The 21823-nt window shown below is 34.9% G+C and overlaps 1 protein-coding gene across 1 annotated transcript in view; it reads right to left on the bottom strand.

Moving 5' to 3' along the window:
* Positions 1-4014: 4014 nt before the first annotated feature.
* Positions 4015-21823, bottom strand: part of DGKB (diacylglycerol kinase beta) — a 324193-nt gene continuing 306384 nt past the window's right edge. The window contains exons 23-26 of the mRNA XM_061996392.1: positions 15854-15974; positions 13951-14011; positions 4537-4650; positions 4015-4194 (exon numbers count right to left, since the gene is read on the bottom strand). Of these exons, the coding sequence (XP_061852376.1) occupies positions 4543-4650; positions 13951-14011; positions 15854-15974 (290 nt within the window). The 3' untranslated portion in view covers positions 4015-4194; positions 4537-4542. The remainder of the gene's footprint in view (positions 4195-4536; positions 4651-13950; positions 14012-15853; positions 15975-21823) is intronic.

The following is a 21823-nucleotide window of genomic DNA, read 5'->3' as shown; positions in this document are numbered from 1 at the left end:
CATAAAACATTGAGTAGCACTTCCCAGGCCCACCTCAGCTTTTTAAAGTTATTTATTTCTTTTCATGCTAACTACTTAGCAGTTTGGCAAAATGCTATTTAACAGGAAAAGCATTTGTTTTTTTCCAAGGTATGAAAGTACTCAGAAATAAACACAGTCCTAGCAAGTCTTTTAACTTCTTTTGACCAGTTTTCAATTCCCATTTGCTCTCAAGTCCTTTTTTCAGGTGAATTGTTTTCTCTTTTGTGGCCTAACTCCTCTTAATCTTTCTCCCCATGAAAGTAAGAAACACTACTCACATTCTTTAGCCCTAAAAAACAGGCTAAATGGGATAATGGATGAAAGATGGAACACATACACACAAAAATCCCACTAAAATGTAAAGAAAAACTAATTAATTGTAAGGGTGACAGCACTGCAAGAGGCTGCCCAGGAGTGTTGTGGAGTCTCCTTCTCTGGAAGTTTTCAAACCCCACCTGGACATGTTCCTGAGTAACCTGATCTAGGTGCTTTAGCAGGGGAATTGGACTAGGTCTCTAAAGGTCCCTTCCAACCCCCACCATTCTGTGATTCTGTAAACAGAAGAGGTCTTTTGACCAATCTAATTCATTGATATCTTTGGCACATCACTGTTCCTTATCCCTGAGCACCTTCATCTGGCCTTCTAGGCACCATACCACCATTTCTGTGGGCTGCCTTGGAGTGACTCACTCCTTTCACACATCACTTTCAGCATCTGTTTTGCCCTTCCTTAGCAGAGTTCTCTGATCTTCTCCTGCTTCCTTGTCTAGAGATAATTATTCCTGGATCTTTTCCCCCATTTTTGTAGCCATTCTTTCTAGATGCTCTTACAGAGAGGTAAATTACAACATTTCTCTGAAGTGATTCCTCCGAAAGTCTTAGTCAGAATTACAAACACCAGAAGCTAGCTGAGGTTTAAGGCAATAAGTCACAGAATAGTGGTAGTACTCTAAATCACTAATAATCACTAAATAGCTACAAGATCAGCAAATAAAGAAAAGATTAAGAAAAAAATTCTCCCTTTCTTATGATAATTACATCAAACTCACACATTCTTTGATGACTATATTCATTCTTACACTGGTATTTTGAAATATGTTGAAGTCTGTGACTTTATTTGCCTGAAATAATTTTGGATATTAGCTAATCATAATTGTGGTTTACGTGCAATACTATATAGTTAGGAAGTGTTATGGAACATCTACTTCTGCTTCAGAAACTAATACTGTTTCCTAGCTCATCAAAGTCATAAGCACATCAGCATGTTACCTGATCTAGCATGCACATACACGTACACACGCCAATAAGCCTAAATCACAAGGTCTAACCTCCAGATTGAAATAATTGTGATGATATGCATACAAATATCTTGCAAGTACTGGAAACGGTAATTCTGTATTTGTCTTTGCAAGAAATTCTGCTTCCACCTCCTTTTAACAGGAACTCATATGAAGTGAGAGCCATGCTAACCAATTTCAGAAGTTAAGGTTTCTTCCTGAGACATCATGTTCTTTCCTCAGCACACTGCCCAGCTGTAATGCTCAAGTACGGAGATGAAAAATTTGCAAATCCAGTGTCAGACATAATTATAACATATTTTTAATTTCCATTTATATTGCAAACATCATTAATGATGTCTTAATGCTTCATTGTAAATAGTGGAATGTTTACAGCTACTACTTTTCAGTCTATGTAAGAACAGTGCATCTATTCCAGCTGTATGAAGATACACGCATATATTATTTGTTTCATTTCCTACACAAAAGTGTAATTTTATGATGCCAATTCTGTGCACGCTGAGCTGAAAAAAGGGTTCTCTTTCATTAAACAAAGTATTTTCCTTTCAGATTGTTTTATACACTCTAAGACTTTCTCTTCATCTTTAATACTTTCAACATAAGCATGGTTTTAAATTATTAGAGGCCTTGCTAAAAAAACCCCACAACCAAACAAGATTAATAGAAAGGCAGACTGTCACTGCTATAAGCACCATTATAGTAAAATGGTTGCTCCATTATATTTTGCTACAGTGAGAATTTTATACATACGGGCCAACAGATCTGATTTACCTTTTATATGTCTAGTCAGAATTGTATGTAATTATAATTACATGAAACCAATTATCCCTGTTTATGTGAAAAAGTGTGTTGTGAACCATTTGATACCACACACTGGCACATTTAAAACTTCATACATTATTAAATAATAGCTTATTTTTAGTATAATTTTATTTGTTTTCAGAATTACAATGTTCATGAGATAATCATAGAGAGCACATTACATATTACCATTAAACACATTTTTGCCACAAAAAGTTGAGAGTATTGGTAGAAAATCCTATGTCAAGTTATGTGAAAATATTTATCACCTGCAACCTCGATTTCATAAAACCAATGTACACTTTATGTAATATTATGTCAGCAAGTTCCTTCTTTTTTGCAAATATCTTTTGCTCTATATTTTTTGTATGTTTTCAGTTAAAAGGTGCATCAAATGTTTCTCTGTATGTGTGTTTAAAATGTACAGGAAAAGTATTAGTTTACTCCTAAAGTAACTGTAATTATCAACATCACTGGACTCTAAAAATGGGGAATTACATGATCTTACTTTTAGAAAAAAATTGTCCTCATATTCCTCTACCTAATGTTGAACATAGTAGTAATTGGTATTTACCTCCTAATGTTTACAGAACAAGACTATTTCAAAGACATAATCCTTACCAACTATATACTGACTTTTATTTGAGTGTCTGTTATATAAATTAGGACTCTGTCGAATTGTTATACTGAAGAACAAATGATAGTAACTTTATTTAAATACATGCACAGTACCGTGCACTACAGAATGATGAAGTACTATTTTTTTAATGGATGAGTGAATCAATAGAAAAATAGATTTAATAAATCATTAACATTTTAAAGTCTACATAAAATGGCAAATCATGCATTTCAAGCAAAGTTTTTTTTTCCTTGTTTGATTTTTGATGAAATCTCTGAGAACTTAAGACATGCAGAGCTGAGAAGCAACTCCCTCTGAACAAAGAACAATGCTAGGAAATGCAAAAAAAAAAATTGATTGAGACTACTTATATGCAAGACTGAAAAAAGTTGCCATTCTAGGACTTCCCTTCAACATTAGACAGTGCTGTGCAAACCTCAGACAAATCCCTGTATTATGATTTCTAAGCTGTTAGGAAGTCTCTCAGAGGGCTAAGAAAGTAAAAACCTGAGCAATTGCCTCCTTCAAGTTTATTACAAGAAATGTTTTGATTCCACACAGTTGACTACAAAAGGGGATTAGATAACAATTTATCCTTTCCTTAAGAGATTAATTTAGAGGATGAGTAAATTATGGATGTCATAAATTTATAAACAGTAATGACAACAAAATTAGATATAAGCTTAATTTGCCAATATTTAGAGTATGTCTGTGTCTCAGAATTTGAGTATGTGTCTATGTCTATCAACTTATGAAACAAATGAAAAGTGAGTATTTACTCACAATTAATTTAATGTTTTTTTCCTATACTAACATTGGTCTGGACCTTGCCAATGTAATCAAAAGAATTGTAAATTTTCAGAAATAAGTCTACTCCAGTGAACTTGATTAATTATGCATTTATTAATTTGTCTGAAGCATCCTTCACTAAATCTTTGGTGGTAAATGCACTTTATTAGGCATGAGCTTTGGTTATTTGTGTGCATATGCATTATGCTATCAGTCAATATGCAGAATGATTTAAAGTTTGCCATGTCACAGAGATGTATTGCTCATTAAAATAATTCTAGTGTTTCAACAAACACCATCAATGTCTGGTTTTGTAAATATCTTCACTCTTAGCACGATCTCTTTAGCCTTACAGTTTTTGCTCAAACTTACACTAACTTCAAGTCTTACAAAAAAATTACACAGGAGTAATCATGATTATTTGAATACTGCACACATTGTTAGATGTTTTCAGTGGGTATAGTTACGCACAAATATAGGTGTTATCAGAATTAGAGATAATATGTTAATGCTTAGATAAATAAAAATAGGGTAGAAAGAAATGATAAACTAAAAGTACAGGTCAATGAGACTTGAAGTAAACTTGACTCCGAAGTAGGTCTAATTGGTTATCGATGTGATGATGTTTGATTCAAGAGATGCCATTGAATCTATGGCATATGATCACTGTAGAAGAAAAAAAGGAAATGGAAAAGAGAGAAAATCAAATTACCCATGGCATTTTTTTTCCATATTCCATGGCAGAATTAGCCCATAGATTAGTAAACAGTAACACATGCAACAAAAAATATGTCTTATCACTTTATGTAAACATCTTTCATCATGCAAAACGCCTACAAAACTGTGACAATATTTTTTCTAGTAGCATAGTTTTACAGTAGCTCAGTTACAGAAACTGTTAAACCAAAATCCATGATTTTGCAAGTAGAAGACACTCTAAAATTCTTTTTCCAGCATAAATATTCCAAAGCCCAACAAAGCTAAGTGGTTTTCTAAAAATTAAACTACATAGGCTTATTCCTTGCTGTGGTTCCTTGTTCTTTTGATGATAGAAGAGAAAAGACCGGTTTTTGGAGGAGGTCCCATCAACATAGGGGCTTGGTTCTTGTGAGTAATTTTTATCTGGGGAAAGAAAAAAAAATCAGAGTTAACCCTTGAGCTAGTTCAAATCCAAGTAGCTCAGATGCCATAATTATCTTTATAGGAAACTTTCAAATCTTCATTAAATCTAAGATGAACTCAAAATACCTGTATTTTTAATTAATCATGTTACATTTGCAGCAAAGCAATCTATGTGTTATCACTGTTTCCACAAATACTTTAAATTATACACACAATCAATATTAAAAATTATATGCCATAAAATACATGCCAATATGTGATCTTACTTTTGGAGTGTGGAATTTACTGCTTGCTGTTGGACATATCTACAAGATGAATACGAATTCAGAAGTTGGAAAATACATACATACTGACAGACCAAGCTGTTGCCTGTTATTAAGATATAAGCTATGTCTTTATTTATATATCTAATCAAGTTCTATTTCTTTAACACAGGACACTTCTTAATTTCAGAATAATCATTATGAACAAAAGTCAAATGTTAATATACAAAAAAGGTCAAAAAATGAACTAGCATTCCAATTTGTTAATTAATTGTTAATAGAATAGGCTCAAATACTGAAAAGACTACTTAAAATACTTTGTAAGTCTGCTCTAAAGCCACCGTTTTTGATTTTTTTGATATAAAACTACGAATCACCTTAAATGAGACAACCTTAAAGTAGATTATATCTGCAATTTTCTCTAATTCAAGTCTAAATTAGAGAAGACATTTTATGAATGTATGCTATGCTCAAAGCTAATTGAAAGCAATTATCAAAGTGGCATTTTGTCTGTGACTTTAAGATACATTGTAAGATAATAAATGATTCTCATTATGTAATAAAAAGGTCACATCTTGCCTTTGGGCTAGTGATGCTAAGAGTTTTTCAAAAGCAATCCGAGACATTTTCTTTACTGAACTACGACTAATACAAGAACCATCACTTATTAAATATCAGTTGTCACCTGCACACTACCCACATCAGAGATGGGTATTTCCTTCAAAAAGAACCACCACCTCATTAAAAACTGGAAAAATATATCTCTTAAAGTGCATACCTGACATTTTCAAGTTAAAATGAATATCCTTCACTTGTCATTCACTAATAGTAATGAAACAAAAAATGTATGTCGCGTGCAGAGGTTCATTAAAATACAGATCAGGACATTTCTTGGTGTTGAAATTTACTTTATAAGTAGATAGAAACATAAAAAAAAAAACCCAACAGAATGAGTGGGTTGGCTTAACTCTATTAGATCCTCTGCTTTACTGTCAAAATGCTCATTTACATGCCACCTTAGTTCGTTAGTCTAAAATTTCATATGTGACCCCTTTTGGTCAACATTGTTCATTAGTATCAAATTTAGCATATGGGATTTTTTTGGGGAAAGTAGATTAATTTCACATGGATAATAATGCTCACTTTTAAAGACTGGTATCAACATATTTTCTCACAAGAAATTCTGCTTCAGGCACCTCTTTGGAAGCCAAATCTATAGTTGGGGTAGATTAGTGTTATTCCACTGATGTCACTTTATACCAGCTGATGATCTGGTCATGGAAAATTGCCTCAGGGATTTTTGTAACTTTCACAGCTTGATAAGACATATTTTGGGGCTCAGGAATAGTGATGACATCAACCTGATCCTGAGGATCAATGTAAGAAGTAATCTGTAGCTGCTGTGAGTGAATTTTTTGAGTCATAAGAGTTCAGCCTATTGTCAAGACTTGACCATGATGTAGCAGTAGGAATGGCTTCAGAGTTTCCTTTCAGAGGTAAACATAGTAACTCCATTTAAACTGAATGAAAGAGAAAAGTCCAAAAGATGGCTTTAATATGAAGGGGTGAGGTAATCCTGAGACCCTGTACAGATTGTGTGTTGGATTGTAGCTGTTCACTGCTGCTGAGGATGAATGCAATTGCATGTTGAGAAAATGTTTATCATTTGTAATGTTCTTTTTTGGCTTGAGCCATCTGTTTTGGAGATCATGACCTCTTCAGTATGTTGTGTCCTATCAGCTGAGATCAGCTAAGATGCCTGAATGTGAATTAACCACTTGTGCACATGGCTACAGAGTCCTTCCTATATACATTTTTCCTAGACATATTTTCAACACTTATAAATTGGCACAATTCCAGGAGTGTAAAATATTACATTCTGAAAATATAAAAATAAAGCACAAGCTTAAAGCATATTTCTTAACTTATGCATTGTAGCATATGTTAACATTGCATCAGTTAACAATGATAAGCATTGATTCCTTATTCTGCTGAAAAAAACAACCCACAAAAAACCCATCTTATTTTTGAATGATAAAAAGAGATCAATACATTTTTAATATATTCTGGATCATTTTGCTTTTTGCCTAAAATAGCCTAATTTTGCCTTTCTCAAGACTTTCAGACACTGCATTTCTGACCTGGGCTCTTTTGCTTCTGTTTTCATATTAGCATTTTAGTACCTGCTTTGAGATAGAAAGCAGCACTAAGGGTCTCAGAAAGAGAAACAGTGATGTCAAGGTAGGACAGAAGACTGAAAGTGATGTATTGGAGACTTAAACATAAATTAGGGGAGTGCCAGAAGTGCTGCTGGAGAAAAAAAACACACTATTTGGCATATTTGGCACAAAATGATATTTAAACATAGGCAAAATGAGGAAACAACAAAATTCCATTTAGGAGAAAGAAAATAACCACTTGAACTGCTAAGATAGTGTGGATTTTGTTGTAAGTCACACAACGTTATACGCTAAACTCAAACTGTTGAAGCCAATGGCAGAACTCTCATTCACTATCTAAAGCCAAGATTGTGTCTTATGAGTTCATGACCACAGAAATTTAAAGGGCTGGTATATCTAGTAAACAGGTTTAGCAGAAAAATACTGCACTTGCAATTTTGAAGTCACCTTTCCAGTATTAGAAAGTGTGCCCAATGATGTATTCATGGGAACACTTAATCTAATTTAAAAAAGACCATAATTCTTAAAAGAAAATATAATAAGTGCTCTCTATTTGTTGATAGCAAATAAAGGAATAGCCTGAATTTGTGATACAAAAGATATTTATAAATGCATAAACTAGACATGTATTTGTTTCAGGAGCAGGTCAGAGTTTCAAAATGTGCCCTGAAGCCACATTAAGACAATGCATCTAACTAAATGAAATGCAACGAACATCTTTAATTTTACTGTGATAACTATATATTTTAGGCCAGTTAGTTTAGATTTTATGTTGCTTTTTCTACAATATGTACTGATTACCTTCCTGTTCCTGATGTAACACCTCTACATCACGAGTGCCAAATACTCCTGTCTTCCTATTGATGATGAAGAGTTGGATTGGTTATCATGATATGAATAAGATCTATAGACTGTAGAAAGCGCAGAACAAAACCTGTGACTCACATTATGTGGTCAAAATCTCTTCAGATCTAGACCAGTTGTTTAAAATACAGCATTACACAACACATCTTTTAAATAAATTTCTTAACAATATTATTGTGCAAAGTGCAATCAAATCTAATCAGTTTGGCATTAATTAAGCTCTAATAATATACTCTAGTCTCTCTCCTAAGTAGTGTGATCCGTTTCCCCTTCACACAGGTAGATTGGAAAACATTATTGTGTCATCATAATTTTAAAACATATCGAGAAAATGACAGAGCTGCAAAATTAAAATAAATGATTAATGGCATTTTTTTCATGTTTTGTACTAATAAGTATCACTGAGGTTTTAAATTAATAGAGCTGTCAAGCTCAGGGTTGTTACAGATCCAGTGCAGAACTAAAATGGAAATTATGTATTCCACAGACACCTAAAGATGACACTTTGGAATATTTTAAATTTTAATTAGTAGGTGCAATTGTTTTTTCCCCCCCTCCTTCCTAAAACCACTGTAAATTAATTGGCAATTAGTCACAACTAATTCCTTTCTTAACAATCTAGACTAGAAAGAAAAGTGCATTACATTTTAGGGTATTTGTCTGGGGTGCAGAAAGCACACATGCAGTAAATTGCTTTGTCAATTACAAAAACTACTGTTGTGAAATTAAAAAAAACCCAACCCATAGGTAACTAATTAACATGCAGTGTACCTGTGAGCACAAAAATAATGTCCAGCTGCAAAATAAAGTGTTAGAAACTCAATAAATCACCCTGGCCTCAAAACAGAAATGTATGCACATTGTTGCTCAAATGGAAAAAAAAATGCAGCATTATAGTACAACACCAAAAACTTTTTCTAGAAATTGACTTCCAGTTACGGGTTAACAATGCCACAGTTGTCTAATATTCTACTAAAACCAGCCACCATACCTAGGATCCAGTTCCTCTGAAGAAGCAGACACAAAAGTTTAAATTCTCTCATTATAAGCAATTGAAAATATTACTACATTCTGTGACATGGAAAGAGATAATTTACCGACAGAGTCTAGAACACATATGCAGCTTCTTAGCATGATCTATGAAGTGTTGGAGCCAATGGATCTATGTAAAAGCAAATCTGTGATGCTCTCACAGTTCTCTCATCCAGCTCTGGCATATTGTGTTTATTAGTAAAAGTAGTGGCTTTTTTAAATGTAGTTCTTGTTATTCTTTGAATTTATCTACAAATGTAGAGTTCAATAGAATCTCCATACCTAGGCTCATGACATCTCTAGAGACTAAAGGAAAAGCTAGAGAGAAACCATTCATTCATTTAAAACTTGTTTTGAAAGTGTAATCAAATGATAATAATTTAAAATATTTCTCAATTTCATTACTAAAGGGCTTACTGCAAATCTTCCTATCAGTAAATAATTCTAAAAATACTATGTATTTCAAATGTCTATTAAACTATATTTCTGGCAATCCATTACAGGAGGTCTGACTATGGATTTCATTTTCATTCCTTCATTTAGGCAATATTCTTGCATCCTCTATAGACATTTCTGTTTTCTACTTTTAATCTAATGTTGCTACCAGCTTGACACCCTTTCTAATATGATGCCAAACAAGTCAGGAATAGATGAAAGAATCAAAATTGCAGTTATTCCTTATTAAGATGGAATACTATTATAGATTTTTTTCAAAACAATACCAATAATTTATGTAGCTAAATTGAAAGATTACTTTTCTTAAAAAAAATCCTGATGGTTAAAGCTGGAAGTTTATTGAATTAACTTGAGAGTCTTTGAAATTTCATTACTATTAATGACCTGTTTAGAGATCAGGTGAAACCATAGATATCTTTCTTGTTGCTATATTTGTCTGGGAGAGCTCTGATATAATTTCCTCTTCAGCTAATCAGACAAGATGTTTAACAAAACATTATCATCTTTCCTTCTCCCAAAGACTCCTTTATAAAAAACAGTGAAAACAATAAAATTTGACACTCAGATTCTGCATCTTATTATGCCAGAACAGAGTGACTTTGTCAGACATTGCAGTCTGCTTGTGTCTAACATATTGAATAATTCTGGATGACAGATTTTTAAACCAAGTCACTCACATTTTTAAGCATGCACAGAACCTACAGGAACATATTCATACTCTTGTCTATGGTACATGAGAAACAGAAGATCATAAAAGACGTTAAAAGAGGCACACAACAATTTCTTTATTTCTAAAATTGATTGCAGAGTTGATAAATCACAGATCACAGCTTCTGGAGAATCACTGCATTATCTGTTGCATACCACAGAGCCCACAATGTCATGTTGGCGGAATGTGGTCTATATATGGGACAGCTGTCAGCAATTTCTGCTATTTGTAAAACTTTTTCCCAGTCAGAAAGGAGAAGTAGCAAAGATATACTTGTTGATTTCTTCAAAAGGAAATAAATCTCCAAGCCCGTATGCACAACTTGCATCCTGTACATAACAGGGATTTAATGCAGAACTTGTTTTTCTTAATATGCATAATGGAATATCAGAGGAATTTTGATCAGGTTGAACTTAATTTCTTGAAAAATCGTTTGCAAAATACTCTCATTTCTATTAAAATATGAAGCAGGAACAGAAAAGGACTTCTGAGCTTAACCACTTGCACCTTGGACACAGGCTGATTCAATACCTGCTGACTGAATTAATTTCTTTCTCACTTGATCTTTGCAATATTTATAGGTCAGTCTCTAAAACTACTGAACTTTGATGACACTGAAAGTCCTAACATAACTATACCAAAATAAAACCTGTGTTATTTCAACTTTCTAGGGACAGCAGGAGGAGGAGAGATAGTAGTCTTTTTATTAACATCAGCTTTCTGGCTGGAACTCTGAAGAATAGAATCACAGAATCATAGAATGGCAGGGGTTGGAAGGGACCTTTAGAGATCTAGTCCACCCCCCCTGCAGAAGCAGGTTCACCTAGATCAGGTCACATAGGAACATATCCAGGCGGGTCTTGAAGACCTCCAAGGAAGGAGACTCCACACCCTGTCACTTCGAAGAATGCTCCATCACTCCGTCACTGCTCCATCACTCCGAAGAATGAAAAACCTGAGGTTCAGCTGCTTATATCTAACTGATGTACATGATGTGTGCAATAGAACCAGGTGCAAAGGTCTCTCCTTAAAATTAGTGGGATTGTATATACAAGAATAACTGTAGCTCCTGTTCTTAAAACAATATATAGCTAGTAAACTAACTAGTGCCTTCCCTCAGCATCCTAATGTGAAACAAGATGTAGTATGGGAATGTCCTCCCATGCCTCAGTGCACCATGTAGGAATGCCAGAATCTTTATACACAGGACTCAAGCCCTTGTAGGAGCTAGGGAAAGAAATATCCTAAGAGGGGAAATAAAAGGAAAACTAAACTCTTATATGCTTCCTAAGGAACCGAATTAATGGATTTCTTTATTTAATGATAATGGTTTTTTTCCATTTAAAAACAGTCATTATTCATTTGCTTTCAGGTAACTTGGAAGAAAATTGCAAGTGAAGATAAAATCTCATGATTGTTGCATTGGCCTTCTCATTTTTCTGAAACTTGAGCTCGTGCAGGTTCATTTAAGTCACTGCATAGCTCACTATACATAAGAATTTCTTTTAAATTTTTTATTTATTTTATGGTTTTGTTTGGTTGTGGTTTTTTTTTTTTTAAACTCCAGTTTTGGATACACATCACTGAGATATCATCCCAAAATTTCTATGATCAATACACTATGACTTCCAAACAAAGACCTCTGTGAGCACACATTTAGAAATCAAATCTTAAACCTTGGTTAAGGGAAAGCTGGAATTGACTTTTGTAACTGTCTCAGGAGGAATTCCTAGCTATTTTGCAGAGAACTTAAAAAAAAAACTCTAGTGTAGTTAGAATTATTGTTTGAGGGAAAGATTGGACCACACATGTTTTTTCCTTTGTGAAATGTAAAAAACAGAGTTACATGTTCAATAATGCGTGAAGCAATGCAATAAATACATTGAACTCTTCAGCAGAGATAGAGAGAAAAAAAAAAAGCACAACATAATTCTATACCTAAATTCATTGGGATGCAGTAGCATAGACAAATAGTTAATGTATTTTCTTCTCAGAGGCAATAAACACATCCAATGGTATGGTTTACTTATGTAACACAAAATATATTCTCTTAACAGTATAGCAAAAAGAATGGGTTTCACAGAAAAGAATATGCAATTTCTATTCCCTTTAAAACAGTACCTCAACTGGATATCAGTAATTATTAGTTAGAATTTACTATTTCCTCAAGGCAGTAATTGAAATGTAAGAACTGTCTCTTTTTCCAGGTTTGTCCTCAACCGTGCAGGCATTATCAATCAGATAGCAAAGATTTTGCACTGAGCAAGCAATCAAGACAAAAAAAAAGCACGTTATTGCCAGCATCTTTTCACAAGTTCTCTTTTGTAATCTCACAACTGAAAAATTACATGTCTTTTTCTGAAACAACTACTGGATTTGATATTGTTGCCCTGCACTGAGCCATTGCTGTAGAAAAGGTAAAGATAATGGTATCTTTTAAGGCCAAAAGGTGTCCTAGAATAAATCTCATAAAATCCCCACTGTTCTGCCTTCACACGGCGTGTATTCACATGGTTCTCCTCATTGCAGCATCATAGTACTTACCATAGAGAATTAGAGTTCTGGTACTTTCCCCACTCTTCAGTTGTATGCTATGGGGTATCTGGTAATCATGAACTATCACAACTCTTTTCTGTCATCCTAACCCATACATTATTAGCTGACATGTCTGCTAGCAGCTTACTGAAGATGGTTCCCTTTAGTTTCTATATCACTATTAATTTCACTACAGACATAAAGCTCATGAAAGTGACCTAGTACACTAGTTTGCAGAATTACTTCCATCTGTAGTAGGATTTCTTCCTTGTCACATTACTGTTTTGTCATACTTACAAGGTGAAAGACTACAGCAATTCATCTACTTAAAAACACAGGTATTTTTTAAGGAAAAAATAAGGTTAAAATGTATATTAAAACAAGTTACTAAGACTATATTCAACAACAAAGAGCTTAAATTTCTACAGTATTGCCTCCAAATGCTTGGTTTGCCTCTGTAATTTATTAGAAGAGATGAAAATGGACAGTTCTTAGAGATATGTCTTTCTTGTGCCGTCTGTAAACGGTTACCAAAGAACTTTCCATGAGCAAGCTCCTATCCTATCCTATCCTATCCTATCCTATCCTATCCTATCCTATCCTATCCTATCCCATCCCAATTGCTGTTTCTCTGCCCTCACTTCACGTGTGGGCACTGAAACAAGAGAGTAAATATTTTTTTTCATTTATCCTCTAAATTATATGGATTAAAAAAATATTAGTTCTACTGTATGATTCAGCCAGGAGAGTCAAGCTCAAATAAAACATCTTTGATACGAACTCTCAAAAACACAAAGGAAAACATTTCAAAATTTTTAAAGAATAATCAGTTACTTCATACATTTTAGCATCAAATGAACACTGTTTTTTCCTCTGAAATAGAGACTATAAATATGATACATCATCATAAATAAATGATAACATTGGGTAAAGGGATGCTGGGACTGCACTCCCAAACTTTTGAAATAAATGCTTTTTTTATTCCATGCTAACTTGTAGGAAAAGCAGCATGATGAATTGAACATGTAGTGGTTATTGAACTATATAATAACAATGTGTGAAGATGTTGCTTAAGTAAATTGAGTTAATGCTGATGACAATAGCTGTCTTTTAAACCAAAAGATTATTGATCACTGAAAAAAAGAAGTGAAAGTAAATAAATCAGCCCATATTTGTGACTATTGTCATTTTTGTTATGCGTTAAAAAAAGCTTCTGACTTTTTCTGTTCATCTCTCTTCCCAGCGATAACAGTATCCTTACCGTGCAAGGAGTCTGCATCCAAGGTTCCCCATCTATCTGCATAGGCAGAGACTTGCTGGTCCTAAAGGGATATATTTCATAGGATAAGAAAAAATAACGAGACAAAATCGATAAATGTATTTATTAAGGAGGCATATGTATGATGGCACACATGTATAACCCTGACTTACCCTTAAGCTTCTATGTAATCTCTAATATGACCCAACATGCTTTACAAAAGTAACCTAGTCACTTACTAGGCTTAGTTTGATTTTCAGCACACAAAGTAAAACCACTGAAAACATTCACACATCTTCCTAGTAATATGCTATTCTGTCATTGGAGAGTAGTCTGTAATTTGTGAAATAAAGAGTAAATTACACAAGAAGTTCAGGAATAAACCTTATTAACTGAAAAGACAAAAGACTCTGCTATTTTAAAAATAATTTAGATTGGCTGCTATAAAGGAAATAAGAAACAATTTTTTATCATCACTATTTATTAGAACCATAAAAGACAGTCTTATACTTGTGTCTAACTCTGGGTTAGACAGAGCACTCCTGTAACAACTATATTCAGAGGCCTATTATCATATCATGTTATAAATTTAAATTGTTGGTAAAGGGGCACTGATTTTAAAATAAAGCTACAGTCAGTGTTTCCTGTCTACATTTGGATATCACATTAAGAAAACTCCAGACAAATGTGAAAACAAAAAAAAGAAAGAATGACATTTTGGAGTCCTTTTGAACTCTGTGTTTCTGCATTATAATACTTTGAACACAAGACTATTAGAATAACATAGAGTAGATATATCTAATAATGGGAAACTGAATTAACTGAGGATGCATGTTGGTCAATGGAAATTGTGGCTTGGACATTATGAAAATGACTAACAGTTTATGGGGATTATGCACTGTCATCTATGGACAAAAGAGGAGGAAGGGAAGAATATTCAATGAGCTCTCTGTTTATAGGTTTGGAAGGGTTCTTAATCTTTTGCATTTATGATCTTGTTGACACAGGATTATAAAAATTATCTCTTGGTATCCAGAGAAGTTTGGAATGCCTCTGTGATCTTATTTATCTTTCTCATCCACTTAAGAGACTACTTTTGAAGACAACATCACCCAGTCCTTGAAAAAGTCTCAAAAATATGCAAGGTAACTTTGCAAATCCTACTTATTTTTTAAATGTTTTTACTTCCACCTTTCTGGTTTATGTTTATTTTAGGGTTTGAGGTCTTATAATCGTATAGCTTATGATTTCATTAAAATTTGGAAAATTCTTTCCAAGAAATTGTTCACCGAGAAAGAGCTGACCCTCTCTCTTCCAGTCCTTATCTAATCTAAAAGTTGGAATAATTATTTTATCCTTGAGTTTCCTCTATTGTGAATGTTCTGGTCACTTTAGCACTGAAACAATAAAACATAACTAAATTATCCTGATCCACCATAGGCGGCTTACGCATACCAACACATTTAATAATAGTGACCTGTCAGTGTTCAGTAAATGACAAATAAATTAAAAACAGAGTACTTTGACTTACACAGACAAAAGAAGTGCTTTACAAATACTAATTACACTCTACTATTCCCTGGTGAGATATTAATGACAAATGAGTTAAAATGTGTCAAAGTAACATTAAATGACTTTTTGCTCAAAACTGTGTGGAGTGTATATCAATAACAAAACTCAAGATGCTCATACCTTACTCTTTCTTCTCCATCAGCTTGACAATATTTCTTTATAGGATTAAATAACAGTTGAATATAACATAAGAAGACTGAATATAAACATTTTTTTTTTTAGTTTTTTGACACATTTAAAGAAAGGAAGATGTATGGGCATAGAATATGGATATAATATATCAAAATGTACTGTTTCACTACAGCAGTGCGGTGCAAATTAAAGCTCCTGATACCTGATGACAACAGACGAGCACTGGGCAAGTCGTCTTCCAGCACTTTTCAGACCTGTGTATATCTGTCCCATCTCCATGGCTCCTTCCAGACCAACCACTTCCATAAGCTGGTCACTTAGATCTGCAAAAGTTCAAAAATCTTTTTGTCTAGACAGCATTTTGACAGTTCTAGCAACTGTCAGAAGATCACCTGATAATAAAACATGTAGAGAACAGAACTAGCAAAAATGATGTTTCCTAAGAAGTGATTACAGCTTTAAGGTTTGACACTTTTGGGCCTGCTATCACACTACTGTAAAATACCCTGACCAAAATTATTCTAAAATAAAATAGTAACATGCATAGTTTATTTTAATATATAAACACTAATAAATCATAGAATCGTAGAATGGTAGGCTTGGAAGGGACCTTTAGAGATCATCTAGTCCAACTGCCCTGCAGAAGCAGGTCCACCTATATCAGGTCACACAGGAACATGTCCAGGTGGGTTTTGAAGACCCTTAAGGATGGAGACTCTACACCCTCCCTGGGTAGACTGTTCCAGTGCTCGTCACCCTCAATAATCTTATACAAGAAAATAGGAGGCGCTCCTTCAATTAGGTTACCTGAGACTCATAGAATGAGATGTTTGCAGTTTAGAAATTAAAGATATCCATTATTTATAGTCTGATAAAGGAAAAATTAGTGCTCCAGACACTATTGGATTCTCTTCTACACAATGGTTTCCACACCACACATACAACTGTAATTCAGCCTTTGTACGCATTCTTATAGTCTTATGAGACCACATATTATTTTTTTGCATTGGATCTTTGGCTTAATTAGTGCACAGATTCAATTGAAAGAGGATAGCAAAAGACCCTTGTATCAACAATTACTCATCTAGCTTTCCTGAACCTTGTAACCTTGTAATGCTTGCTTGCATCCAGTTACATATTTTTGTTTCATGCTGCTTTTTGATCACACAGCATTTTGGCACTGAACTTAAGAAAAAAAAAATAATGTTTCTGGTAAATAAATATTCATTTTCTTGACTTCAAGGAGGAAGGACAAATTCTATTTAGAATTTCAGATACAGAGATACAAGCAGAAACCTAAACAGTAATTTAGCAGTCTGGTTTGAGAAGCAACCAAGCAAGGTAATGAAATATTATCAACAATCAACCTGGGTGTTTTGTATTAAATGTATTATATGCTCCCGTTCAAATGTGTGTTGCCAAGATGAAATGGACAAGAAAAAAGAATTTTTTATTTAGCTGTATGATATGTGCATTTTAGAGATTGGCTTTTAATATCCATGTTTCCTATTTGGTGAAGTAATAAGCAATAAGCAAAAACTTTAGGGTCTATGATCATATTGGAAAAATGTGGAAACCACATTACTCTTCCTATGTTTTAAAATCTTCAAAGTTTAATGAAGGTAGAATTTCATGCTAATTATCATATCTATAAGGCTAGTCCAAACTTTCAAAGGGAGTCTTTTCTGCTCACTTCTTTGTGCTTTGAATGAAGGTAATTAACTGAAAGAAGTACCATGATGGGGGGAAAAAAAAAATATTAAAAGCACATAGGATTTATGGCCTGGATTATTCTGCTTCCAACCAGAAAATCTGATACTATCCAAAGTCTTAATTTTTTTCCTTATACTTTCTTAATATTCTTTGCAATTTTCATTTTGTCATCATGTTGAAATCACTTCTATATAATACTAATGAAGCAAAAATAAACCAAATTCTTTCCCATTAAGGGAAACCAGTAAGATGGACAAAAGATTAAGATACAAAATAGGATTAATTTTAACTATACCTTTTGATAGTTTGTATCACTATACCATACATTTAATTTTGTATGTCTGGTTTTCTGCTGAATTATTTTTCTCTTAAAATGTTTTCCTTAAGTTAGTCACTTTTAAACTTAACTCAGATTTAAACAAATTCAGCTTTTCTGACAGCCATTGGGACTTAAATGGGAACTTCTAGTCGTTTGCAAAAGCTATTATCAGAGCATACAGAACTTCATATATGTACTAAATCATTAAAATGTTTCCAGCTAAAGAAAATATCAAATTCCTATTCACTGGGTTATTATAAAATTATTATTTTTTAAAATGGGAGAATAATTAAGAACAGATTTTTATTACTGACAGCTCAGGCAACATATGCAAGATTCAGAATAGTGACATTTGCAGTGATATAAATTTGATGCATCATTTTTCAATAGCTGTGAGATTAGTGCCAGTAACAGCAGGTAACTAAGGGCCAAATCATGTCCTTTGATCTATACCACATATCTCAAAAAATGTGGTATATTAAATATTGGAAGATGGAATTGAACAATACTCATCCACCAAAAAAGTGAAGCTTTTTAAAAAACTTCAGATTAGCAATGGCACATTCCCAAAGTGAGGTGATTTTAGGCCAAATAGGAATATTTTTAGAATCAAACTTAAATTAGACATAATCTTCCTTCAGAAGCGATAAAAAATAGAACAAATATAACATGCAATTATTGGCTTAAGGTCAGTTTGTGTTCATGTCGTTGGAAATATATTTTACCTCGTGCTTTTGCATAGCTTATCCATTTCAACAAATCCTTGAGCTGTATTGACTTCAATACGAACTCAGTGAGCAAAAGTGAAAAAGGGAATATGTATATTTTAGTCCCATTCTTCAAAGATGTTATATGGCTATGGCTACACTACTTAAATATAAAAGGTCAAGACATCAATGAATGGATTACATTTGTTCTTAAAAGGTGCCCACTGAAGACCTTGAAAGAGACTAAGTCTGTTAAAAGAGATCAGATCATCTACTAAATTAAAAGATAGGAAAGGGGAAGTCGTTCTTCATTATGGTGGAAGGTTATCACTGATTTCTCAGAAATATCTGTGCTGACATCTGTACTGCTCAGCATATGCCTCTAAATAATCTGGAAATAGAAGCAGATAGTAAGTTATGCAGAATTAAATGAAGTAAAACCAAAATCCAATAAAAAAAATAGTTTAGGAATTTTACAGTATCGAGTAATGGGGCTATATAAAGGCATAAAATTCAACAGAAGTAACTTAACATCCATGAGAGGAAACAGAGCTGACTAAATATAACAATGCTAACTACAGATATGTACACCGTTATATGTGTATGTACTACTGTAGTGGGTCTGGGATGGTAGTGATTTTCCACAGCAGCTCTTGCAGTGCTGTGCTTACTGTTGGTATCAATATTATGACTACCGCTTGCACAGCATCAGGGCTGTCCCTCCAGCATTCCTTCCCCCACCTTCACCAATAGCTGTGGGTGGGCATGATCTTGGGAGGGACTATGGCCAGGACAGTTGACCCAGGCTGACCAAGGAGATATTCCATACCATATGACGTCAGCTCAGTAATATAAACTGGGGCAGAGGAGCAGGAAGGGGAGGCGAGATTCATTTCTGGCCTTCCCAAAGCAACCGCTACGCGTACTGCAGCCCTGCTTCTCGGGAGGTGGCCGGACATCGCTGCTGATGGGAAGTAGAGAGTAACAGCTTTATCTGCTTTTGCTTTGCTTCCCGCGCACGCGGCTTTGCTGCTTATTTATTAAACTGCTTTTATCTGAACCCACGAGACTCCCATCTTATTTTCTCCCCTTCCCTGGCTTGCTGAGGAGGTGGGGGATAAAGCGGTGTGGTGGGCACCTGGCATCCAGCCAGGCTCGAACTACCACAACTACATTTGAAAGTTGATATTGGGGGTTATGTGTCTGTGTATACATACATACATACATGTATATTTATTTTTCTTTGCTACAATTGAGACTGTCATTCAGGAATTAACAGTATGGAGTTACTGTGGCTACTTGTATGAAAATACTAGCTCAGTGATCAATAGTGTTTGAATATTGTTATGATTGGTACATCTATACAGTATGGAGTTTGCGTTTCCAGTCCACTCAGTAATGAGCAGAAAGATAAAAAAATAACTGGAAATGACAGAGCAACAAACACAGTAACAAATATAGAGCAGTTTCTATATGAAAATAGACTAGGACCGCTCAGGAAGTAAGATGATGAATGAGGGAAAGATGAAAAATAATGAGTGACATGAAGTAGATGAAGATAGTACTGTAGTTGAGTATTTCAAAATAGAACTAAGAAGTTTCATAGTAGGAAATTCTTTTTACATAATACTTTATTATACTAGCATGACATACTAGACTTCAAAGCTCTCTAAATCACAACTGATAAATATTTGGTAGGATATCTTAATGGAAGGAGCGTTGTAAGTTTGCTCTTTTATGCTTTATTTGTCATCATGCAATACAGGTTTGAGTTAGAGCTACACAAGCTTGTGGGTTGACCTAGTATCACTGGTTTTGTTCTCCTCTTAGAAATTGTAGACTAGAATGTTTTGTTCTCCACTTAGAAATTGTAGACCACAATAATGAATGCTGCTTTTCATTAAACATCATTCACCATTTAAAATAGCTTATAAAGTGGTCTTTTCCAGAACACATATCCCAACTGTGTTTGAGACATAAAGTTGTATCTTTTCAAACCTCAAATTCTGTTCCAAAGTTACACATTTGTATGTGCACCTGTGTGCATCTCTACCAACTACAGAGCAAAAAATGGTTTGACATGACAGCCTTTTCTGGTATGGGGGAAGGGGCTGCAAAGATGGCTCCTGCAAGAAGTTGCTCACAACTCTCCCCAGCTCAGAAAAGGCTCACTTCTGGGGCTGAGCCAATTAGACGCCTCCACGATCACTTTTTAAGAAGAAGCCGGAAGGGGAGGTGTCTTCCTCCATCTTCTTTCTTTCTTCTGCCCCTTCTTCTCTTCTTCTGGCTGGTGGTGGTACAAGGAGTAGGAACGGTGAGAGAAACAACCATGCGGACTCCAAGGTCAGTGATGAAAGGGAGGAGGTGTACTGTAGCAGAGACTCCCCTGCATTCTATGGAGAGAACTGGTGAAGCTGAGATTTATTTTCATTTCTTAAAAGACCCCGAGCCAGGGACAGTGATTTTGGCCGGAGGAGGCCTTGTCCCGAAGGAGGGGCCCTTTATCACTATGGCCGGAGCAGGCCCTGTCCCGAGGAAGGGACCTTGCAAGTGCAGAAACTGCAACCGCGGTGAAGAATCCACATCAGAGATATTCACCAAGGACTGTGTCCCGTGGAAGGGAACCTGTATCGGCAGAAGCCGCAGCTGCTGGGAACAACCCACACCAGAGAAGTTTGTTAAGGACTGTGTTCTGGGGGAGGAACCCCGTGTTGGAGCAGGGGAAGAATGCCAGGAGTCATCCTCATCTGTGAGAGACTGATCACATCCCCCACTCCCTGCCCCCCTGAGCCGTTGTGGGGGGAGGAGGTAGAGATATCGGGAGCAGTGAGCTGGGCCCGGGAAGAAAGGAGGGATGGGGGAGGGAGATTTTAAAGTGCTGGTTGTAATTTTTTCATCATCCTACTCCCTTTTTGCTTTTATTCTGTTCTGTTTCTTGTAGAATAAACTTTCCTACTTTCCTCTCTAAGTCGAGTACCGGAGTCTGTTTTGCCCAGAACCATAATTGGCAGTGAGCCCTCCCTGTCCTTGTCTCAATCCACAACAATCTTGCTTATCTTTTTACTCCCATTTCGCTGGGTCCTCCGCCATCTTAACGAGGGTAGGGGTGAATGGGGGCATCGAGCGAGAGACTGTCGTGGTGCTGTTGTGCTAGCTGGGCCAAACCACGACACAAAGTTACACATTTGTATGTGCACCTGTGTGCATCTCTACCAACTACAGAGCAAAAAATGTATCTCTCTTTAAGCATGCTGTATTTCTTATGTGTTTCACACATTTTATTTTAAAGAGAAAAGAATCCTTTGGTGACTGCACTGATAAAATTCTCCAATTCTCTATTACAATCAGTTTCAGGAGGCTTAGGTTTTGGAAATTGAAGGTTAATTTTTCAAAAAAGAATTTAGCAGCTAACAGGGAAGAACAGCACTAACCA

This window comes from Colius striatus, chromosome 5 (genome assembly GCF_028858725.1).
Source record: "Colius striatus isolate bColStr4 chromosome 5, bColStr4.1.hap1, whole genome shotgun sequence".
Taxonomy (NCBI): Eukaryota; Metazoa; Chordata; class Aves; order Coliiformes; family Coliidae; genus Colius; species Colius striatus.
Note: the sequence above shows the minus strand (reverse complement) of the source record. Positions and strands in the feature narration are given on the sequence as shown.